A 22,715-nucleotide genomic window follows, 5' to 3' on the forward strand; every position below is an offset into this window, starting at 1 on the left:
AGTCTCCCAGCTTAAAGTGGGTACATAGGAGCAAAAACAGCCATCAGGAGGATCCTGGTCAAGTATTTTGGAGAGACCAGTCAGTTTTCATTGGACATGAGCATGATGGAAAGGATGCTTGTTCAGTTGTAGGCTGTATATGCCACTCTTCTCAGTAGGCATAGGCCCTCTTCCAGGGTACGGATTGTATAAGATAGCTAAAATGATGATTACCAGCAAAGTTCTTATTACTGATTGTTTAAATTGGGGAATGAAATGTTGATGGATTGGTTCTTTGATCAATAAACTCATGAAATGAAATTTGAGATACAAGAATTCAAAACAAACATTGTTCCTCCTGAGTAGCTGTTTAGCAAAATGTAGCAATCGGCTTACTCGAAGTATCTGGATAACACTTTATGTATCATGATGACCAGATAATGATACATAGCACATAAAACATGACATTGTGTAATCAGCTGAGACATTTGTATGTATAACAATATCTGCCATCACATCACACAAGGATCTCATGTCACCGGCTGATGTTTTTGTTCCAGGCTCCTTCTACTCAGCTATAGATGAGCAGAGTTCTGTATTAGGGGGAAATGTTTCCTGATGGTCACTCTTCACTCATCTATTGTGAAGATCATTCTAGTGGGAGATGTGAGAAGATTGTTTTCTGGGTAGAATTTGTGTAGAAAACAAGATAGAAGGAAGAATGGGACACACACTCAGGAGGATGGCTGTGTTTGCAGCCTCTGTGTTCAGCCTCCTCAGCAGCTCCTGACAGCTGTAAGTGACCCCCGACAAGTGACAGTCCAGTGAGCAGATCGGGTCCCCGATGAAGATCGGACATCGTTCTATTCCCAATAAAAGTCGTTTTTCTCTCTGCCCGGGAAACACAACAAGAGAGAGAAGATTCCCCAACTCGGGAGTGAAAGTCAGTGGGCGTGTCTTATTTGCAACCAATAGCAGTAGGCACTAAAGCTTTCTGCCGACCAATAGCAGTGCAGAACGTCTCTATATAAGCCAAAGCGACAAATGCAATTCTATGTATCTATTACAGTGCTAATATTTGCAGAATCATGACGGAGACTGAGAGCGCCCCAGCCGCCGCTCCTCCTGCGGAGCCCGCCGCCAAGAAGAAGCCGGCCAAGAAGGCGGCAGCCGGAGGAGCCAAGAAAGGCAGCAAGAAGCCGTCCGGTCCCAGCGTGTCCGAGCTCCTGGTCAAAGCCGTGGCCGCTTCCAAAGAGCGCAGCGGGGTCTCCCTGTCCGCCCTCAAGAAGGTCCTGTCCGCCGGAGGATACGATGTGGACAAGAACAACAGCCGCCTCAAGATCGCCATCAGGGGGCTGGTGACTAAGGGGACCCTCGTCCAGGTCAAAGGACATGGAGCCTCCGGATCCTTCAAGATCAACAAGAAGCAGGAGGACAAGGCGGCAGGCGCCAAGAAAAGCACCAAGAAGCCATCGGCTGCGGCCAAGTCCCCCAAGAAGCCGGCCGCCAAGAAGCCAGCCAAGTCCCCCAAGAAGAAGACCACCACCAAAGCCCCCACCGCAGCCAAGAGCCCCAAGAAGGCCGCCAAGAAACCCGCAAAAAAGCCTGCAGCTGCCAAAGCCAAGAAGGTGACAAAGAGCCCCAAGAAGCCCAAAGCTGCAGCCAAGCCGAAAAAAGTCGCCAAGAGTCCGGCTAAGAAGGCGGCTAAACCCAAGACAGCAGCCAAGCCCAAGAAGGCCGCTCCAAAGAAGAAATAATCCCCGCCGGAGAGACCTCCTTTCATCTACACCCCCCAAAGGCTCTTCTCAGAGCCACCCACCTCCTCCTGACAGAGCTCTACATACACACAGCGACCAGGGGGGGCCGCATTAGAAGTCCTCCATACAGAGCAATGTGACCACCTTACCCAATCCCCTCTATAGAATCATGTATTCATACAGCGGGAGATCCGATCACAGGACTCTTCACATGACATCCGTCCCTGATAATATTAAAATTATTTTGGTGTAAATATTCCCGATTTATACAGCTTTGCCCCCACCCATCTACAGTTTGTGCCCATCATGGGTGGTCAACGTTTTGGGGGTTCTAATGTTGGATCTATATTATTAGCATTCCTGTTGCACACGCAGTGACTTATATACTCGTTTTTTTAATTATTATTCATGATTTGATTGTTTCCCACGTATAAGCCTAGAGATTGTTAAGTATATCTCATTTAAACCGTAATAAAAATATTGAACGAGAGATCCGTCCCTGATACAAAATGATATATAACATCTGCAGTGCGGATTGGAGACCTGCAAATCGGAGACAATTCCCGCACACTGTCTGCGGGATCTCCCAGGGGAGGATGGGGATGAACATTTCCTCTTCTAGACGATCATTGTACAAGGAATTCTGACACTTCAATATGGAACGCAGCGACTGCAGATCCTTCCGTGATCATTAGAGGGGAACCAATAGAGAGGCACATCATTGTGTTATGTGGACAATGTACTCCTTACTAAATATCCAGTTCAGTTAGATTTACCCCCCATATGGATATCAGGGGCTTCTAAAACGATCTAGATCCCATATGGGCGGCGGTGAATAATAAAACACCAGTGAAGAAATGGGGGTTCAGGGGAGTTCCCCGGATTCTCCACACAATACTGGATGAATTCTTCCTTCTAGTCTCTCCATGTGTGCAGCACCTGCAGAGAGCTCTGATCACACAGTGCTAGTAGAGGAGATGAAGTGAGACGACCCCCCCCCCATATGTTCCAATCTGCTGATGAATGGGAAGTCAGGAAGATGTCCAGGAGATGTCCCCCTCTATATCGGGGAATGATTGTACAAGGTCGAGGAATAGCAGAGGAGATTGTACGGGAAAAGAAGTATGATTTGTTACTTTGTGATGGATTGATGATGTTGGAAAGAATTGTATCAATAAATGACAATCCACACCGCACTCAAGGAGAATTCTTATTCCCATGAGCCCATTGTACAAATATTAATTTTTCCCTTAACCAAACATGAATACAAATTTCTTCAGATAAATCATAAAGTAGAACAAAATGATCACCGACATAAAGAATTGATTTACTAGAAAGAGAAATCAATAAAGTGTAAATCCTAATCAGTATGTAATGGATGTAGACGTCTGTATGTATTGAGGAAGGAGGTGGGGAGATGTGTGGATGTCTTGTAGGGATTTCCCTGTCATGTAGTCGATGTGATGATGGAGTATATAGATCTCTTTGTATAGGAGGATGTGGTGGCTCTGAAAAGAGCCTTTGTGTTGGGATTAGTAGTAGTTCGGAGTGTGTGTCTCTCTCTATGCCCTCTCCCCGCGGATGCGGCGTGCCAGCTGGATGTCTTTGGGCATGATGGTGACCCTCTTGGCGTGGATGGCGCAGAGGTTGGTGTCCTCGAAGAGTCCGACGAGGTAAGCCTCAGAGGCCTCCTGCAGAGCCATGACGGCGGAGCTCTGGAAGCGCAGGTCGGTCTTGAAGTCCTGGGCGATCTCTCGGACGAGGCGCTGGAAGGGCAGCTTGCGGATGAGCAGCTCGGTGGATTTCTGGTAGCGGCGGATCTCTCGGAGAGCCACGGTGCCGGGCCTGTAGCGGTGAGGCTTCTTGACTCCGCCGGTGGCCGGGGCGCTCTTGCGGGCGGCTTTGGTGGCCAGCTGCTTGCGGGGAGCTTTGCCTCCGGTGGACTTACGGGCTGTCTGCTTGGTTCTCGCCATTACTGCTCAATGCTTCGCTGATACAAGGAACATGAGCTTATGCCGCTCTGCAGCGCTATTTATACACACCCCAGCCCTCTGATTGGACAATGAGAGCACACTCCTCCTCCTCATTGGTTCACTTGAAAAGCGCCTTTTTTTTGAATTGCCCGCCTAGATCTGCACGTTCTATGATTGGAATAAATCGCTATTGTTTTCTCAAATCCAAAGTGAAGTCTCAGCACATCACACAATACTCGGAGATCTCTGAACTCCTTCGATGTGGGTTATTATACAGAATAGAAAGTGTGAGCGGGGATTCCACACGGAGCAGCTGTTGTCTGTTCCGCCAAATACACAGCACAAGGATCAGGGGGATCCGTCCATGCTCACTTCTTATAGGTCACCGATCACGGTATACATCTGACTTATAAAGAACACTTTTCATGTCCCCTGTAATGGGGATCAGGGGGATTGTGGGGTGCTGAGGCTCTCTGCTCTCCGGACTCCATCGCATCTATCGTTCCACTCTGCCACCTAGAGGTCATTCCGGGAACATCTCCGCCTTCACTGTCTTCTGTGGACATCTCCACTATAGAGCCCATAGGATGTCTGTCACTGAAATCCTCTCTATGTTATGGTGACCCAATGAGACTAAAAAAGTGAATAGAGGGGTACCCTGAGGTGTCCCCCATGTACGCGGTAACAATGGTTAATATTCCCTAAAAAAGCTCAAATAGGTCTCCTAATTTACAAACCGGTTGACAGCAATCCCAAACATACACAGAATCCTATATGTTATGTTTTGGGCAGCTAAAATATCTATAGGTACTGTTTAGAAGACACCTAGGTCGATCTAAGAGGGGCCATGTGTATCCACACTATCTCGATACAATACAACTGATTTGCGACCATGTTGATTCCTATACTCTAATCAAGGCCCATTCCTCCTTATCTGTTCATGTTGCTGTGAACTTCCCTTACAACTGGGGTCCACCCTAATCAAAGTGTATTTTTTTTTTTTTACATGGGTGTAGTGTATGGCCTGAAGGAACACACACCGGAGCATCATTGTGGGGACTTTATATAGTTAATGGGATAGAAAAGTCACCAGTGAAAGGTGCAGTGGCGGCACCCCTATTTTAATGTATAACCAGGAGGAATGACTGAAAGGGGATCATCAAATACCGCAATTTGTGTCATTCATTCTTTATTCAATTCATGGATTCATTAACCAAGAAATACGTTGGAAATATTAATTTCAGATTGTTTTGGTCTTTGATTTGACTTCAGAATACTGAGCAAGTATTTTCTGGGCTGAAAACATAGAGAGATCTCGGAATACATTTCTTTGGAGTCCTCAAAAGAAGGCAGTATTACTGGATGATGAAGGAAACGCCCACAGCGGTGATTGATTCAGATTTAAAATGGCTGTTTTCAAAATTTGCCCGCCGGAATTATGTAGTTCGTTACAGATATATATTCATCTCTCTTATACCGCCAAATCCGACGCCGAGGAGATGATCGGATGAGACATTTATCGGAGGAATATGATTAGCACTCTAATGTCATTAGTCCAGAATGATTAGGAAAAGATTCTGTTTGTTACCGAACCATGAAAAAACACTTCTATATGTTCTCAGAATCCAGGATCTCACCACTGCTACATACAGAATATGATGTTCATGTCACTGACTGATATTGTTTTATTTTTTTCTTTCTGGACATGTATCAGTTAAGATTTCCCTCATATCACAACCAGGATACGTATAATAAGAAATGTGCAATTCATGTTAGTAACCATGACACAGATAAATATGTACACTGAATGAATAAAGTAAATATTTCATGTCTGAAGAACCAGATCGGGTTCCCCCTCGGTAACATGAAATCTGCCACATATTTACAAAGTTCTAAGAATGTGAAATTCTCCGCAGAAAACCAACGCGCTGTGGCCCCGCCCCTTTTCCGTTAGTCTCCTATCAGGTCCGCTCAGGCTTCAACCAGGGGAAAAAACAAGGGGTTATCAGTGTATATTTGTCATTTTCAGAGTACTATTTTATAAATATGACATTATTATTGACAATAGTATCTGGTGATTGTGGTTTCTGTTATCAGGAGTCCAAAAAATGATATTTTCGGTATAATCTCCGAAGAAGAATACCTATAAATCCATTAATAAGCAAGAATATATTTCACATCTCTAGATGTATTCTCTTGCCTTCATTTTCAAAACAGCAGAATGTTTAGGAGCCTTACAAATGGAAAAACACATTTATTCTGTGTAAAGAATGGGTGTGACTCCGCCTTTTCTCACGATGGTTTCCATCAGGTCCGCACGGTCTCTATAAAAGGAGGGCGGGCAATAAGTCCATTTCAGTTCTTCTTAGTAACACGGAAGAGTCGCCATGTCTGGTCGCGGTAAAGGAGGGAAGGGTCTGGGGAAAGGAGGCGCTAAGCGGCACAGGAAGGTGCTCCGGGACAACATCCAGGGCATCACCAAACCCGCCATCCGACGTTTGGCCCGCAGAGGGGGTGTCAAGCGCATCTCCGGACTCATCTATGAGGAGACCCGCGGAGTGCTCAAAGTTTTCCTGGAGAATGTCATCCGTGATGCCGTCACCTACACCGAGCACGCCAAGAGGAAGACCGTCACCGCCATGGATGTCGTCTATGCTCTCAAACGCCAGGGCCGCACTCTCTACGGATTCGGAGGCTAAACCCTCATAGACACCTACTACCCACTTCATCTACACAAAGGCCCTTCTCAGGGCCACCCACCTTTTCATACAAAGGGCTGTCTATATATTTCTCCTGTAATGATACATTTTTGCTGTGTGTGAAAGGCAGTTCCTTTTAGCTAAACATACACCATGCAATCCGATTGTATGATTTCCCTTGAATGTAATACAACAGATCTGTCTTACAATATCGTTATGTCACTTTTATGATTTTTCAGGTGAAGGGGGTCTAATATCGTGATTGTGCGATCAGTAGATGTGAGATGATGGGAACAATCCATAGAATTCCGGCGGGAGATTGCTTTGGATGGCAAAACATATTTCCTTGTGGGGGTGTGAAGGATGAGATCAGTGGGCTCCTTTCCAGTTGGGGGGAATGATTTGTGATCATCAGAACTACTAGAAAGGACAGAGGAGAAACAAGTCCCTGTAATGAGATCACATTACTATATCAAACTGACAATATATCACCATTTCTTATTACTGACACATTGTTCTCCCATCTCATAGTTTCAGAGGAATCATTTTCGGTTGTCTATATTTTTACAATCAGATCCCCCGAGAACAATGTATGTGTGTCTTTGTATGGAGAGGTATAATGCGCCTGAATCTTCCTACTTTACTACTCACCTATAAGAAGTGTGAAGAAGAATACAAAGTGTTTGCTTTTAGAGTGAACAATGAATCACATTGGAGACTAGGCAACAAAACAATGTATGTCAGGCTCTTTGTATGGAGAGGTGGGTGGCTCTGAAAAGAGCCGTTGTGTTGGGTAATAGAGTTGGAGGAATTGTCGGGGATTATTACTTGGATTTGGCGGCCTTGTGGCTCTCGGTCTTCTTGGGCAGCAGCACGGCCTGGATGTTGGGCAGGACTCCTCCCTGGGCGATGGTGACTCCGCCCAGCAGCTTGTTGAGCTCCTCGTCGTTGCGGACGGCCAGCTGGAGGTGTCGGGGGATGATGCGGGTCTTCTTGTTGTCGCGGGCGGCGTTGCCGGCCAGCTCCAAGATCTCAGCCGTCAGATACTCGAGCACGGCGGCCAAATAGACGGGAGCTCCGGCCCCGACCCGCTCGGCATAGTTGCCCTTCCTGAGCAGGCGGTGAACACGACCGACTGGGAACTGCAGACCAGCCCGGGATGATCGGGTCTTGGCCTTAGCCCGAACCTTGCCTCCTTGTTTGCCGCGTCCTGACATTGTCACTGGATGATTGGGATATTCACTTAAGAATGGCACTCCACCTCCACTCCCCTTCATTTATACACTCAGTGTTCTGACGTCACACGCTGTGATTGGTCACCTTTGAATTCAGCCAATAGTGTCCTGACTTGTCTCTAAACCAATCAGTAGATGAGAAGCGAAAGCATGACGTCCCTCCACATCACAAGATTGAATCCTCCAATAGAAAAGTGAGGAGAGGGATGAGGCTCATTTGCATAGGACGCCTATATAAGGAGCACATGAGGGCGGCTCCAGCACATTTTCCCTTCACAGAGCGGAGAAGATATCGTTAACCCTTATCATGCCTGAACCAGCCAAGTCAGCCCCGGCGCCCAAGAAGGGCTCCAAGAAAGCCGTGACCAAGAGCCAGAAGAAGGACGGCAAGAAGCGGAGGAAGAGCAGGAAGGAGAGTTATGCCATCTACGTGTACAAGGTGCTCAAGCAGGTGCACCCCGACACCGGCATCTCGTCCAAGGCCATGGGCATCATGAACTCCTTCGTCAATGACATCTTCGAGCGCATCGCCGGCGAAGCTTCCCGCCTGGCTCATTACAACAAGCGCCGCACCATCACCTCCCGGGAGATCCAGACCGCCGTCCGCCTCCTCCTGCCCGGAGAGCTGGCCAAGCACGCCGTCTCCGAGGGCACCAAGGCCGTCACCAAGTACACCAGCGCCAAGTAATCCCCCCATCATCATCATCATCATTACCCCAACACAAGACACAAAGGCTCTTCTAAGAGCCACCCACCATTTCCGTCAATGAGCTGTCATCACATTTTATCACAATTCTTAACCCGTTATCAATGAAGAATTAACAGATTATCTATACAATGAGGTTTGTACAATCGGATGGCAAGTTATTAATTTGAGGATGTATTATAGTGAGAATAAATCCATCCAAATTAATTTATTCTAGTTTTACTATGGGGGGAGATCTGTAACTGGTACATATCTGATAGAGGTCAGTTCCATGATCCTATACAGATCTAATGATGAAACGTGGAATACTTGATTTCCCATCATCATATAGAAAGGTAGAGATCTATGAGAGAAGTCATCTCACTATCATGTTCTGCATTCTGAGGACTTGAAATAAAAGAGAACATATGGAAATGTTTTACATTATTCAGCGATCTTCAGGATCCTTTTTTTATTAATTTCAGACATAAAGCATTGATAATATTTCTCGGATAAATGTCTAATCTGATGATCTCAGTGTCGGATTTGGCGGTATAATAGGGGCTGATTATTTGTCTGTAACGTTCTTCACTATTTAGGCGGGGAAAATTTGAAACCAGGAACTTGAACTCTGAGCCAATCAGAGCAGTGGGCGTTTAATAATCCTAATAAGAAGGATCTTTAGATGAGGAGTAGGTCGGTCAGATCGGGAGGGGGATGAATAAACCTTCCTTCTATTCCCATCCTGATTCTCTATGGATTGCGGAGATCATCTCCACTTTCTGGCTGTATACATTCCTCTATTCATCGCCTTGTACTGCACACACACCCCCCAGTGATCTACCAGAAATCACCACAAGGTGGCAGAGCTGAATAAACACTTATGCCGCACTCACACATTGTTACAATCAAAGATCTCCCACAATCTCCCGCCTTACATTGTTACTTTATCTGAAAAGACAAGTTAAGAAGATCGTGGTGTTCTTAACCCACAACACAATGGAGCAAGAAAACGAAACATTGTATCTACTCTATCAGCCCAGCCAAATCTTCGTCTATTTGTATCTATTTCAATCATCAACAGCAGATCAATGTACAAAGATAAAGCCCTAAGCTGCCTGATAGGTAAATGACACAAATAAACACAAAGTATCAGCTACATACAAATCTGATGACAAGATTACCTCGGACAGCACACAGTCCTTTATAGAAGGTAAAGGTAGAACATCGTCCCTAGGACATTGGACATGTTTATCACCTTTACTAATATCTACACATTTATAGGTGAACTTACACATGATCTCCAATCCTGGAAACCATTTTATTCCCATCATTCCTCCATTGTCTGAAAACTTTTATAATTGTATTATCATCAGTAGGGGATTAAAAACGTAAAGTGTTAAAAAGAGGTTCAATTGAGCTAAAAAAAAAAAAAAAAAAAAAAAAACAAGATGTGCATATTGTAATCAAAGTGAATGTTCAGCCCAAACATTTATTTTTTCTTTTAACCACTTAAAGCGGAGGTCCGCTGAAAAAATAAATAAATAAATAAATAAAAGCCAGCAGCTAAAAATACTGCAGCTGCTGACTTTTAATATATGGACACTTACCTGTGCAAGGAGCCCGTGATGTCGGAAGCCAAAGCCGATCCTTCCTTCGGCTCTCCGCTGCTGCCGCTGCCATCCTCGATAAGGGAATAAGGAAGTGAAGCTGTGCGGCTTCACTTCCTGGTTCCCTACTGCGCATGCGCGAGTCACGCTGCGCATCCTCTTAGGTCCCTGCTGTGTTCTGTATTTCACAGAATACAGCGGGGAGGATGGGGTAGGCGCAATGGCGTCCCTAGGGGGGGACATTATGCTGTGCCCCACCATGTGCCCCCCCCAATTAATTTTTTTTTTTTTTTTTTTACAAAAAGGAAATGTCTAAGAGGGAGAGCATCCCCAGGCAATCCCTGCGGCTGATTCCAACCCCCTCCCTCTGCTCGCTGACACTGCATAATGCGAGCGCTCACACAACCACGGCCACCCGATCTGCTCCTTCCCCTACATCCTCACTGGCAGGGAGAAGAGCGAGTTGCAGGAAGGACTCCACCAGGACTCTGTTACTGAAAAAAACAGACTGATTTCTCCAATCCTTAGGACAGGAGAACCAGCCTGTAAATTCCAAGAGATTCCAGACCAGCGCTGTCAATAGCAGGAGCAGGACAGCAAGAGGAGGCTGGGATACCCCACAGTGGCAGAACACCAGGGCCCGGTGGCAAGACAACCTTTGCAACCCTGATAGTTCTCCCACTGCTTTGGACCCTTATATTTTCTTTGCATGCTGGTGCCATATATCTCTTGTTTTCTGGGGGTGGCAGAATAAAGTAGGAGGGGAGCTTACTGCAGAATGTGAAAGAGCCCTTTACTACAATCCCACAATGGCCCTTTCACGTTCTGCAGTAAGCTCCCCTCCTACTTTATTCTGCCACCCCCAGAAAACAAGAGATATATGGCACCAGCATATATATATATATATATATATATATATATGCTTATACATTTTTTTCTAACACCCTAGATAATAATATGGCGTTGTTGCAATACTTTCTGTCACACCGTATTTGCGCAGCGGTCTTACAAGTGCACTTTTTAAAAATAAAAATACACTTTTTTGAATTAAAAAATAAGAAAGAAATAAAGTAAAGTTAGCTCTTTTTTTTTTTTTTTTTTTTTTTTTTTTAATAATGTGAAAGATAATGTTACGCTGAGTAAATTGATACCCAACATGTCATGCCTAAACATTACGCCCGCTCGTGGAATGGCGACAAACTTTTACCCTTAAAAATCTTCATAGGCGATGTTTAAAACATTTTACAGGTTGCATGTTTTAAGTTACAGAGGAGATACCTCACATGTGTTGTTTGAACACTGTTTTCATATGCGGGCGCTACTCATGTATGAGTTTGCTTTTGCATGCAAGCTCGTCGGGACGGGGCATTTTATATATATTTTTTTTATTATTATTTATTATTATTTTTTTTTTTATCTTAAAGTAATAGAAACAAGCATGACATGACCTCTTAAATATGAGATCTGGGGTCTAAAAGACCCCAGATCTTATATTTAGACTAAAATGCAATTAAAAAAAAAAAATCTAATTAAAAAAAAATATATATATTAAAAAAAAAGGCTCTTTAAGAGCTGTGGGCAGAAGTGACGTTTTGGCCCCTCTCCCACCCCCGATAAAAGTGATCTTGTGGCGAATTTGCTGCAGAGACCACTTTTATCTTGTAGTGGAGGGCCCGCTGAAGACGGGGATATTGGGGTTATGGCAGCTAGCTGTTGCCATAACAAAGATATCCTCCTTCAAACAGCCGTCGTATAACGAGGGCGGGCGGTCTGTAAGTGGTTAAAGTTTTTGATTACCATGAGGAAAGGTTACAACCTCTGTCAGGTTTTTACTACTTTAAAACATTCCATATAGAGCTGCGGGGTTCAGTGGTAAACTTGCAAACCACAATGTGTGCACCCCATACATTCTGCAATCTGATTTCCTCCACTAACAATTACATAGAGCATCAGGTGCTTGGTAGCTGGTGATCCAAGACTGATTCAGTTTTATAAAGGTGAGCCGATCAACCTAGTTTGTGGACAGGCACACTCTATGATCGGTTACAAAGCCTCTAGCAGCACTAAATGTGCGTTCAGATAGAACGCTGGATGCAGGACAGGCCAGTAGCTCAATTGCATACTGTGCAAGCTCTGGCCAGTGATCCATCCTCAAGACCCAGTAACGTTTGCCCGTTTTTAGGTCTTTAATCGCCAGCATGAGTTCAGAGGAATCTATGGGACTTTCAAGTTGAGTAATATCCTCTGCTCTGAGGGAAGGGAGGCCTGAATCCCTCAGAAATTCTTGTATCACCTTCAGCCTATTGTCTGGTAAGTCTGATGGTCTGTGTTGAGTTGGGAGATTGTAGAGATTGGTATAAAACTTGTGAAAATGTTGCCTTATTTTGTCAGTTGTCCTGTCAATTTTGTCCCCTTTGTTCTGGATTCCTGTAATGTTCTGTGTGGCCATGGTGGTTCTTAGGGCCCTAGCCAGCAAGTGACCAATCTTGTCTCCCTGTTCATAGTAAATTATTTTCCAAAAGAAAAGGAATCATTTAGTTTTTGATTCTAAGATCTGCTTGAGTTTCTTTCTGGCCTCAAGAAGGTTTGTTGTGGATTGGGTTGTCAAGGACTGTTTATGGAGGGTTTCTAGGGTGCAAATTTTCCCCGTTAGGTGTGAAATTTCCCTGTCCTGATCTTTCTTTCTTTGTGATCCCCAATTGATCAATTCACCTCTGACGGAGCACTTGTGAGCCTCCCAAACCGTCAGCGGGTCCATACCTGGGGTCACATTGATTCTAAAGAAGTCATTTAAGGATGTGTTCAGTTTGGAGAGCAAGACAGGATCTGTTAAGAGAGAGGAATTTAGTTTCCACATTTCTGATTTTTTTTTTTTTTTTTTTTTGGGGGGGGGGGGGGGGTCTGCAAGATTTAGAGTAATGGAAACTGGGGCATGGTCAGAGATTGTCTGGATCCCTATATGGGCTTCTGAAGACTAAGTGAAGGTCCCTTTGTGTAATGAAAATATAATCAATACTTGAGTGGCGCTTGTGTGGAATTGAATAAAAGGAGAAGTCTCTACCATCCGGATGTAAAAAGTGCCAGGTGTCTACCAGTTCTACTGAGTGAGGAAGGGATTTAATTCTCTTTAGTATCTTAAAGGTGACGAGAGTCTTCCCTGTCGAGGTGTCTATTAGCGGGTTTAAAGGGATATTGAGATCCCCTCCCAGAATTAAACGGCCCGAGCTGAAACCTTCCAACTCCTTCACTAGTTTTTGGCAGAATTAAAGGTGGGAGGTGTTGGGCAAATAAACATTGGCTAGGGCGGTGGGAACTCCGCCACACAACCCTTTGATGAAAATGAATCTTCCCCCTGGGTCTACTAATTTGTCTGTTATTTCAAACGAGGCATCTTTACTCAGTAGAATTGAGACCCCTTTAGACTTTGATACGTTGTTAGTAGCGTGGTGGGCCTCATTGAAGTAGGAATCGGTAAGCCTAGGGATATGATTTGTCTTGAAGTGTGTTTCTTGTAAAAAAAACAAACTTAGGCCTACTTTTTTTCAACTCCCTCGGGAGGGTGGATCTTTTCTCCGGTATATTAAGGCCTTTGACATTCTGTGAAACCACTGTGGGAGTCGCCCAAGTGCAGAGTAGGCCATTGTTCAGAAGCGAGACTAGATAGAGACTATTACCTGTAACCACAACTTCAGGAGACACTGATAAGGTACAAGTATGGGTTTTTTATCACTTAAACCAACAGCTATGATGGACAGAGTGTAGAAAGCAGAGGAACAGGAATATGAAAAGTAGACAGAGGTAAGAGCGGAGAGAGGAGTTAACTACCCTCCTAGACAACTATACCGTCCAAGAGGGTCAGATCGTAGAGTGTGCGGGAATGGGTCTAAAATCTCCAGACCGTCACACACTGTAGGAACGAGGGAGGCCCCCGACAGAGATGACAGCCCCCACCAATCTAAAAGTGGATAGGGGAAAACGTATCAAATTTTGTGGAACATTCAAATCATGGCCCAAATAAACATAATGATAAGTGCCATAAAGTCTTCACTGCCATTTGGGCGATTGATATATAGCTTTGCCCGACAACATTGGACAAGCATTAACTATAGCAAATGTAAAGAACAGATATTATGTTGGGATCGAGGTGAGGAAAGCAACATTACCTTCCATCTCATTCTCCCCTGTCTCTTGGAGACAAATGGATTAGAAAGGCAAAAACAAATGTACAAAAGATCTGCTAAACAGATCAAACACATTGTAAGTCGTAACTAAACTGGCATTATTAATCTGGAATATTGAGTAGTATAGGGACTTTGGGCATCATCCAGTAGGACCTATCCATCAAAGGAGTATATCAAACTACAATGTGGTAGCCAACCTTCAGGTGTTAGAAAGTTTTTTTTTTCGCTTGGGAAGGGAATGAGTCTGTACCAGCTATTGTAGTCTAGTGTCTGATGTTTCCACTAATCTAGTGCAATTGCAGGCAGCAGTAGTTATGTCAGAGAAAGATAGTATAAAGGGCAGGGGGCAGAGGCGGCTCTCCAAGTAGGCAAATTAGGCGATCGCCTTAGGCCTCACAATCACAGGGGCCTTGCCATCGCTGCATTTGCCTGATATGTGTAAACAGGTGCCGTGGATCCCCATCCTGCTTGCTCTCCCCGCCGGCCACCGGCAAATGACAAGAGCGGGTCTGAGGAGACCTCCTTCACCCTCCTGCTGGAGGCACCGCTAAAAGATTGGAGGGCTCTCTCTCTCTGCTTCCTGCCCATTCCCCCTCCTTCCCCCTGCCAGAGTTGAGCAGAGCAGAAGAAGATCGCAGGAGCGGCTGTATCTGTGTGGAGAGAGAGAAGCTGCTGCCAGCTCTCCCCCCCCCTCTTCTCCTCTCACCACTGTACTCGTGTTTCTTCCCCCTCCTTCTTATTGGACAGGGGGAAAAAAAAAAACACTAAAATGAAGCAGAGAGGAGGATTGTGGGAAATGTAGTCTCAAGGGCTGGACATTGCAACACGAAGGGAAGAAACTGCAGCCCCCAGCATGCCCAGCTGAAGAGGAGGGAGAGAGATCCAGAAGCCCGGGAGAATTTTGGGGAAGTGCACCCAGGACTCTGCACACCAGAGAGAAATCCACACAGCCTAGCACCATCCCTTCTGAAAAAAAAGCATGAAGTTATTTCCAGAATACAGACCTGGGCACTACCCAGCGGAGTCGCCATAGGCAACCCAGAATGAGCTAACTCCTGATCAGAGGAACCATTGTGTTGCTGTATCCCTGGATCTGGTAAGAGGGCTGGTCGGCCATTATCTACTGCCATCTATAGGAACTGCCCACCCTGTTATTCTTTGACCCTAATACTGTCCGCAGGCCTTATTCACAGCTGCAACATGCACCAGCGATTAGAGAGGAAGATTTAGGATATAGTGCTAGTTCACACTGCAGCGAAGTTCAACATCGAATGTGATTTGTACCACACTGCAGTGCAAATCACATGCAATCTCTGCAATGCAATTTCAGCCATACAGATTGTATGGCTGAATTCGAATTGCATTTGGACCAAACTCGCACAGGACCTCTTTTCTGATCAGAATCAGGACAAATGGGTGTTCACACCCATGTGATCCGATTCCTGTCCGAATTTGCAGTTCACACTGCGATATGCAAACTGATTTGGGGGTGTCATTAACTTTGTATTGACACCCCCAGCAGTTCGCATAGGGCAGTGTGAACTGCCACTGGGAGACATGCGATCACATCGCTCATGTGTGAACCAACACTTAGGCTCGGTTCACACTGGTGCAATGTGAGATCCCTGCAAATCCACTGCGGGTTCCCACTTGCTGGGGATTCTGATTTTTACAGTGCTGAATGTTTTTGTGTTTGTTTTTGTTTTTTTTACACACTCCCAGCCCCTATAGCAGCTGGGAGTGTGTGTACTTTAGTAAAGCCGACTGTCGCCTTTCATCTGGAAGTTACAAGTGGCTGGGAAGCCGCCTATCACTTTCACTACTGACACCCCCTTCACCATGTTTACCAGGCACCACTGTCCCACCTGCGGGCCCGGTGCTGTCATGGTGGGTGGCACTGGGAAGGGCAGCGGTAGCTCAGCAGACCTTCGTCCACTCTGCACCCTCCTGTACACAGAACGGGAAGTGTCATGTATGACGTCAGGGGCAGGCTGGGCCAGGGGGGCATAGTGGCAATTGCCCCCTAGGCTACTCTAACCTATGTTGAAAACAGCCAGCAGCCGCTGCCCACTGCCTTTTTTTTTTCTTCTGTAGGAAGTTGGGCCGGCGGCCCAGCTGGCCGCTGTTGCATTCTGGGAGTTGTAGTCCACGCTCAAGCTCTCGAGCAGGGCAGAGGAAACTACAACTCTGGTGAGCCTGCATTTATGGACACTGGTGAGTCTGCATTGATGGGCACTGATGAGGCTGCATTGATAGGCACTGATGAGGCGGCACTGGTGAAGCTGCATTGAAAAACCAGGTGGGCATGGATGAGCTGATTCGGTGGTTCAATGGGCCACTTAACTGGACAGGCTGCCAGCCCTCCCCTGTATGACGTCACTTCTTGGACCAGGGATAAGTAAAGAAAAATCCTTGCACCGGCCCTGCGCAGTTTGTTGTTGCCATTTAAAGGGGGACCCCACCTTCTCTCATTTTTTCGAGTGCACTCGAAAACCACTAGGAAACTGCTATTCCTTTCAGACACCTTTGGATTACTGTTGTGTAGCTAAATATTGATTTACCTATTCTCGTATTGATTTTTTTGCTATTGATATAGAGCTGCTTTTATAGATATATTTGTTTACCTTTATTACCCGAGGGCAGTTCTACTCTGCTTTGTGAACTGCACTTTTTGTCATTTATGCAAGTTCTTAATTCTAGACAAATAGTGTCTACCACTAAGCACGTGTGTAATTGTTTATTGCCTATATCCTACAGTAAGGTGAAAGGTACTATACGCTACGTGTGTCTGTAGTGATTCAATCAACCAGGTGTGTCAGAGGGGCTGAGGGTGTTCTTGGAGTTGAGACACAGAACAGAGAACCCAAAATTACCAAGCATCTCCTTCAGGGGTAGTGCGACAAACATTACCCCAGTTTTGATTGACAGGGGACCTCAACACTGCTGTGCTCACGCAGCGTTAAGAGCCCTGTCTCATTTAGGCATGCCGAACATCTGATCTGCAGCACTTTATTTTAGAGGTGACAAGACATCTTAATGCCGCTGTGTGCAGGCAATGTTAAGAGCCCTGTTACACTAACTTCTCGCGTAACCTAAGACTACTGATGTTCTGCCTGCCAGCCAATGAGGAGTGATATTGCGTCCGCGCATGTCACTTTTCCCATCCACCGCACGAGGATCTCAATCTGTGAAGGCCTACTGCGTAATTCAAGGGCATCAGTGGGGCCTCATGTCTAAGTTTTGCCTAAGGCCTCACAAAGCCTAGAGCCGCCTGTGGCGGAGGGGGGGGGGGGGTTTGGGGACTTGGAAGATGACTAGGGTGTGTACCAAATCCTTATTGCTAGTCTGCTTTTACTCTGCTGCTAGAGTGAGCGTGGTGAAGCATCCGCAGTTAGTATCCAATGTGGAAGGCAAATATGGAGGTGCGAGCCTTAGGATGAGGCCCTACACTAGATGCGATAGGATCTCTGTTAAACCAGTAAGAAAGCTGTGTTAACAATTGGTCAATGTGTATGATCTTACTTGCAGTGCCCCGAGTCTCAATGATCAGGCATCCGATAGATTTCTAGCAGAGTGTGCCCTGCTATCTGGAGTGCCGGCCATTTGACCATCTTGACGATTCTGCTTCTGTTTCTTGGAGTGATGTTTCTCTGGTGTCATCAAAGGATACTGTGGCGGACTTTGTTCCCTTGGTGGGAGAGTGAACTCTTGATACCACTCCGGGAGGTCTATCTGGCTTAGTTGGAGGGCACTGCAGAATTCCGGCAGATCACTCGGGGTGCGGAGTATGTGCTGTCTGCTATTGTGAGTCACCAGAAGGGCAAGGGAGAAACGTCACATGTAGCAAAGTTCTTTTTCCCGTAGCACGTCTAACAAAGGTCACAAGGCCCTGCATTTTTTTAGCGTAATCTGGGAAAGATCTTGAAAAAGTTTTATGTGCTCACCATTAAACACTGTTTGTTCATTTTTATGGACTTTGTACATGATCTCTTCTTTGAGAGAGAAATTTTGCAAGCAGCAAATGATTTCGGGGGGGGGGGGGGGGTAATGTATCCGGGCCTCTGGCTCTAAGGGCTCTGTGTGCTCTGACAAATTCAATCTCTGAGTCTTCAGGCCTTTCAAAGAGGCTAATAAAGACCCTCTGTAGAACTGGTGTTATCTGTTCTGCATTAACTGATTCCGGAATACCTCGCACCCTAATATTATTCCTTCTCCCTCTATTGTAAAGATCTTCTAGTTGTCTCATCTCAATAAAGTGGAGAGCATGGGAGGAGGTGACTTTCTCTAGTCTGTGAATGGCTTTGCCTCTGTGTTTCCCTGCTGCTTCAGCAGTGGCCATCTTTTCTGTAAGGACCAGCAGGTTGGTTTTAAGGTCCGTGATAGCAGCAGAGAAAGAGGCTTTAATGTCAGCTGCAAAGCCTGACATGTCTTCGTAGATAATAGGGTGATCAGAAAGGTCATTTCTCCTACCGTTGTCCTCTGTAGCAGACTGGGAGTCTTCGCTGAAGTCTCCCTCTTGTTGCACCGGTGCCATCTTTCCTCCCACCATGACTCTCTGTACCACCGCCTGGTTATTGAAGATCTCGGAGATATTTCTCCCCGCTGAGGCAGCTGTGGAGCAACGGGAACGAGTGTGCTGTGGATGACGGTTCTGCTTGTTCATCATCAGTCTCTATTAAGCAGCAAGACTGGTTTTGGGCCACGGGTCTGACGGAGCTCCTCAGCTAAGCTGTCATCTCCACCGCGCGGCAAGCCACGCCCCCCCCGCCCCCCCCGCCCCATTTTTTAAGAAACCATGAATAAGACTGAGACAGAAGTACAGTTAAATCACACTTGTTTAATAATAATAATAAAAAAAAAGGTAAACGTAGTCAATACATAGCCAGAGTTCAGGAACTGGAATGGATAGTCAGACAAACCAAAATGTCAGGGAGTCAGAGATGAGTGTAGTAGAACAGCAAGCAGGATCTGGAGCCAGAAGGAATGTCAGCCAAGCAAGTCTTAAACAGGAACACAGGGGAGTGCCTCTAGAGATGTGACCAAGGCAAAGGCAGAGATCATCTGGACTGGACAGCTTAAGTAGGCAGGACTGATGAGCAGGATATCATCAACATGTGAGTCACTGTGGAGAGATAGGAGCTGGTAATTAGCCGACAGCCAAGTGGCCAGCTTTGAGAAGGAAGGGCTGAGCCCAGCCCTGACAGTACCCTCTCCTCAAAGACCTCTCCCCCTCGGAGGATCACCAGGCTTGAGGGGAAAATGTCTATGGAAATCACGAAGGAGGACGGGGGCATGTACGTCTGAGGATTAGACCCAAGAGCGTTCCTCTGGACCATACCCTTTCCAATGCACAAAGTACTGTATGCGCCCACAGAACTTACAGGAGTCAATGATGGACTGTACTTCATACTCTTCATGGTTCTCAACCTGTACAGGGCAAGGACGCCAAGGACGAGGCACAGAGGTGGTAAAGTGGTTGCAGACCAAAGGTTTTAATAAGGAGACATGAAATACATTTGAAATACACATATTAGAAGGAAGTTCTAATGCATAAGCCACTGGGTTAATCCTGCGAAGAATACGGAAAGGCCCAATAAACCGAGATATGAACTTCAGAGAGGTAACACAAAGTCGGAGGTTGCGAGATGACAGCCAGACCCTGTCCCTAACCTGGTAGGAAGGCACTGGAAATTGTCTGCGGTCAGCATGGAGTCTTTACCTGTCATTAGCATGTTGCAAAGCCTCCTGGACTTGTGCCCAAGTGGAACAAAGACCACGGAGATGCTCCTCTAACACAGGAATACTCTGCGGAACAAGTGAGTCAGACAACAGGGAAGGTTGGAAACCATAGTTTGCCATAAACATTGACAATCGGGAAGCAGAATTCAAGGCACTATTGTGAGCAAACTCCGCCCACGGTAAGAGGTCTGACCAGTTGTTATGATGGTCAGAAATATAGCAACGTAGGAATTGCTCCAAGGACTGGTTGGCTCATTCTGCGGCCTCATTAGACTGCAGGTGATACGCAGAGGAGAAAGCAAGCTGAATTACCACAGCAAACTGACTAACCCTGTCTGAGACAATCACCTTGGGTAGCCCATGTAAGCGAAAAATCTCACAAGCAAAAATGGAAGCCAGTTCCTTAGAAGTGGGCAACTTCTTAAGTGGAATACAATGGGACGTTTTCGAGAACCGGTCAACCACCATAAGAATAACTGTGTTTCCCTGGGAGTTGGGTAATGCCACAATGAAATCCATAGACATGTGGGTCCAGGTCCTGACTCCTCTCTCCATTGGGTATGGGTTGTAGGAGGCCCACTGGAAGGTGTCGTGGAGTCTTAAGCTAAGCACACACGGAACAGGCAGCTACGAAGGGGATTGCATCAGCACGTAGACTAGACCACCAGCATTGTTATGAAATGGCCCAAAAGAGTTGATTCTTCCCAGGGTAGCCAGCAGCCTTGGGAGAATGGTAAGTCTAGAGCACGGCAGTACAGAGACTCTCTGGGACAAAGCAGCGGTCACAAGGTTTCTCAGGAGGAGCATGGACCTGAGCAGCAAGAATTTTGTCACCCAAAGGAGAAGTGAGACTGGTGCGAACCGTAGCCAGAATACAATCACAAAGAAATCACAGGAACTGGAACCGACTCCATTTTGGAAGTGGAGGAAAATTGTTGTGACAAAGCGTCAGCCCTTACATTCTTAGTAGCGGGTAAGAATGAGACAATGTAATTGAAACTAGACAAGAAAAGAGCCCATTGCGCCCTTCTGGGAAAGAGGCGTTCAACCTCAGACAAGAATGTGAGATTCTTATGGTCAGTAAGAATGAGAACCGGCACAGTGGTACCTTCATGGAGATTTCTCCATTCTTTCAGGGCTAAAATGATCACTAACAGCTCTGTCACTAATCTTGTAATTGCACTCTGCAGGTGGCAATTTCTTGGAAAAGTAGCCACAAGGATGCATAGCACTCTCAGAGGTAGGAAGTTGAGACAGAAGGGCGTCAACTCCAGTCTCAGAAGCATCAACTTCAAGGATACAAGGTAACGTAGGATCAGGATGTGCCAACACAGGAGCAGAAAAAAAGCAGCCTTGAGACTCTCAAAGGCCCTAATGGACTCCGGAGACCAACTCTGTGGGTTACCGTCCTTTCTGGTAATATCAGTCAGGGGCTTGACCAAAGACGAGAAGTTACAAATAAACTTCCGATAATAGTTGGCAAAGCAAATAAAAAGCTGCAGAGGAGGTAAAGCCATGGGTCGGGGCCACTGTAGAACTGCTGAAATTTTTTCTGGGTCAATCAAAAAATAGTGGCAGCCCATCCATAGGGGGCGCCCGGGCAATGCCCCCTCCTGTAGTCACCAAAACAAAACATAAATTTTAAAAAAATAAAAAAAAAAAAAAAAAAAAAACGGACCCTTTAAGAAAAAAAAAAAAAGTTGAAAAGAATGTCCTTTAATCACGATATTGCAGATGCGGCGCTTCATTGGTGGGGTTTGGAGCTGCTTTTTGGTGCAAACAATCGTGCCCAGCAGCATCCGCCCAGTCGGGTGCTTTGTTCTCAGTGTGGGAACAAAGTCACTTCCGGCGGGCTATAAAAAGGTTACCTCCGTGAGGACTAAGCCCCTTGTGTTCAGTGGAGACGGGAGCCCCCCCCCCCCCCCCCCCCCCCCTCCACTGAACACACAGAGAAAGCTGTGTGTCTATACTACACCTTCCAGCAAGCTCCATACTGTAGATCTGTTTATCTGATATCTTGGTAGTCTTCTCTTATCTTGTTAGTGGTTTAGAAAGATTTAACATGCAGCATTTATCCCAGACATCTTGGAGCCACATAAAACAGCAAAGTTTACATCAGAAGGCTAGGGTCTGCATATGGGAAAGTGAAGTAGTTTTGGGGTCATCTGGTTAAGCCAAAGAACAAAACCCACCAGTTTATAGAGTTGGATATGCAAAGTCCTTTAGTTGGGAATTTGGGATGGATAAAAGTGTCAAGCAGATTCTTGAGCAGTGGCGGCCCTTCCATATGGGGCGCCTGGGACACAGATGTAAGGAGGAGCTCCGCTGGAGACACAGATGTAAGGAGGGGCTCCGCTGGGGACACAGATGTAAGGAGGGGCTCCGCTGGAGACACAGATGTAAGGAGGAGCTCCGCTGGAGACACAGATGTAAGGAGGGGCTCCGCTGGGGACACAGATGTAAGGAGGGGCTCCGCTGGAGACACAGATGTAAGGAGGGGCTCCACTGGGGACACAGATGTAAGGAGGGGTTCCACTTGGGACACAGATGTAAGGATGGACTCCGCTGGAGACACAGAGGTATGGAGTGGCTCTGCTTCAATCTTCATTAAAAAAATGTCCCCAAATTATTCCAGATGAAGGTGTAACCCTGACACATTGGGGTTGATTTACTAAAAGTGGAGAGTGCAAAATCTGGTGCAGCTTTGCATAGAAGCCAATCAGCTTTAGGTTTTTTTTTTTTTTTTTTTTTTTTTTTTTTTTGTCCAAGTTTATTTGAACAAGCTGAAGTTAGAAGCTGATTGGCTACAATGCACAGCTGCCCCATATTTTGCATTCTCCAGTCTTAGTAAATCAAA

General features: G+C 46.0%; 2 protein-coding genes across 2 annotated transcripts; one reads left to right on the top strand and one right to left on the bottom strand.

Annotated features, from left to right (window-relative positions):
* Window positions 1-917: 917 nt before the first annotated feature.
* On the top strand, window positions 918-2,891 carry LOC141129654 (histone H1.5-like). The gene has a single exon (XM_073617749.1). The coding sequence runs from the start codon at window positions 1,068-1,070 to the stop codon at window positions 1,734-1,736; it is 669 nt and encodes a 222-aa protein (XP_073473850.1). The 5' UTR covers window positions 918-1,067; the 3' UTR covers window positions 1,737-2,891.
* A 386-nt stretch (window positions 2,892-3,277) lies between these two features.
* LOC141129655 (histone H3) lies at window positions 3,278-3,736 on the bottom strand. The gene has a single exon (XM_073617750.1). The coding sequence runs from the start codon at window positions 3,707-3,709 to the stop codon at window positions 3,299-3,301; it is 411 nt and encodes a 136-aa protein (XP_073473851.1). The 5' UTR covers window positions 3,710-3,736; the 3' UTR covers window positions 3,278-3,298.
* Between the last annotated feature and the right edge of the window lie 18,979 nt (window positions 3,737-22,715).

This window comes from Aquarana catesbeiana, linkage group LG02, assembly GCF_042186555.1.
Source record: "Aquarana catesbeiana isolate 2022-GZ linkage group LG02, ASM4218655v1, whole genome shotgun sequence".
In the NCBI taxonomy this organism is placed as follows: domain Eukaryota; kingdom Metazoa; phylum Chordata; class Amphibia; order Anura; family Ranidae; genus Aquarana; species Aquarana catesbeiana.

What these genes read in the sequence shown, in the direction of transcription:
- LOC141129654 (XM_073617749.1), top strand. Translation starts at nt 1,068, where the DNA reads ATGACGGAGACTGAGAGCGCCCCAGCCGCCGCTCCTCCTGCGGAGCCC.
- LOC141129655 (XM_073617750.1), bottom strand. Translation starts at nt 3,709, where the DNA reads ATGGCGAGAACCAAGCAGACAGCCCGTAAGTCCACCGGAGGCAAAGCT.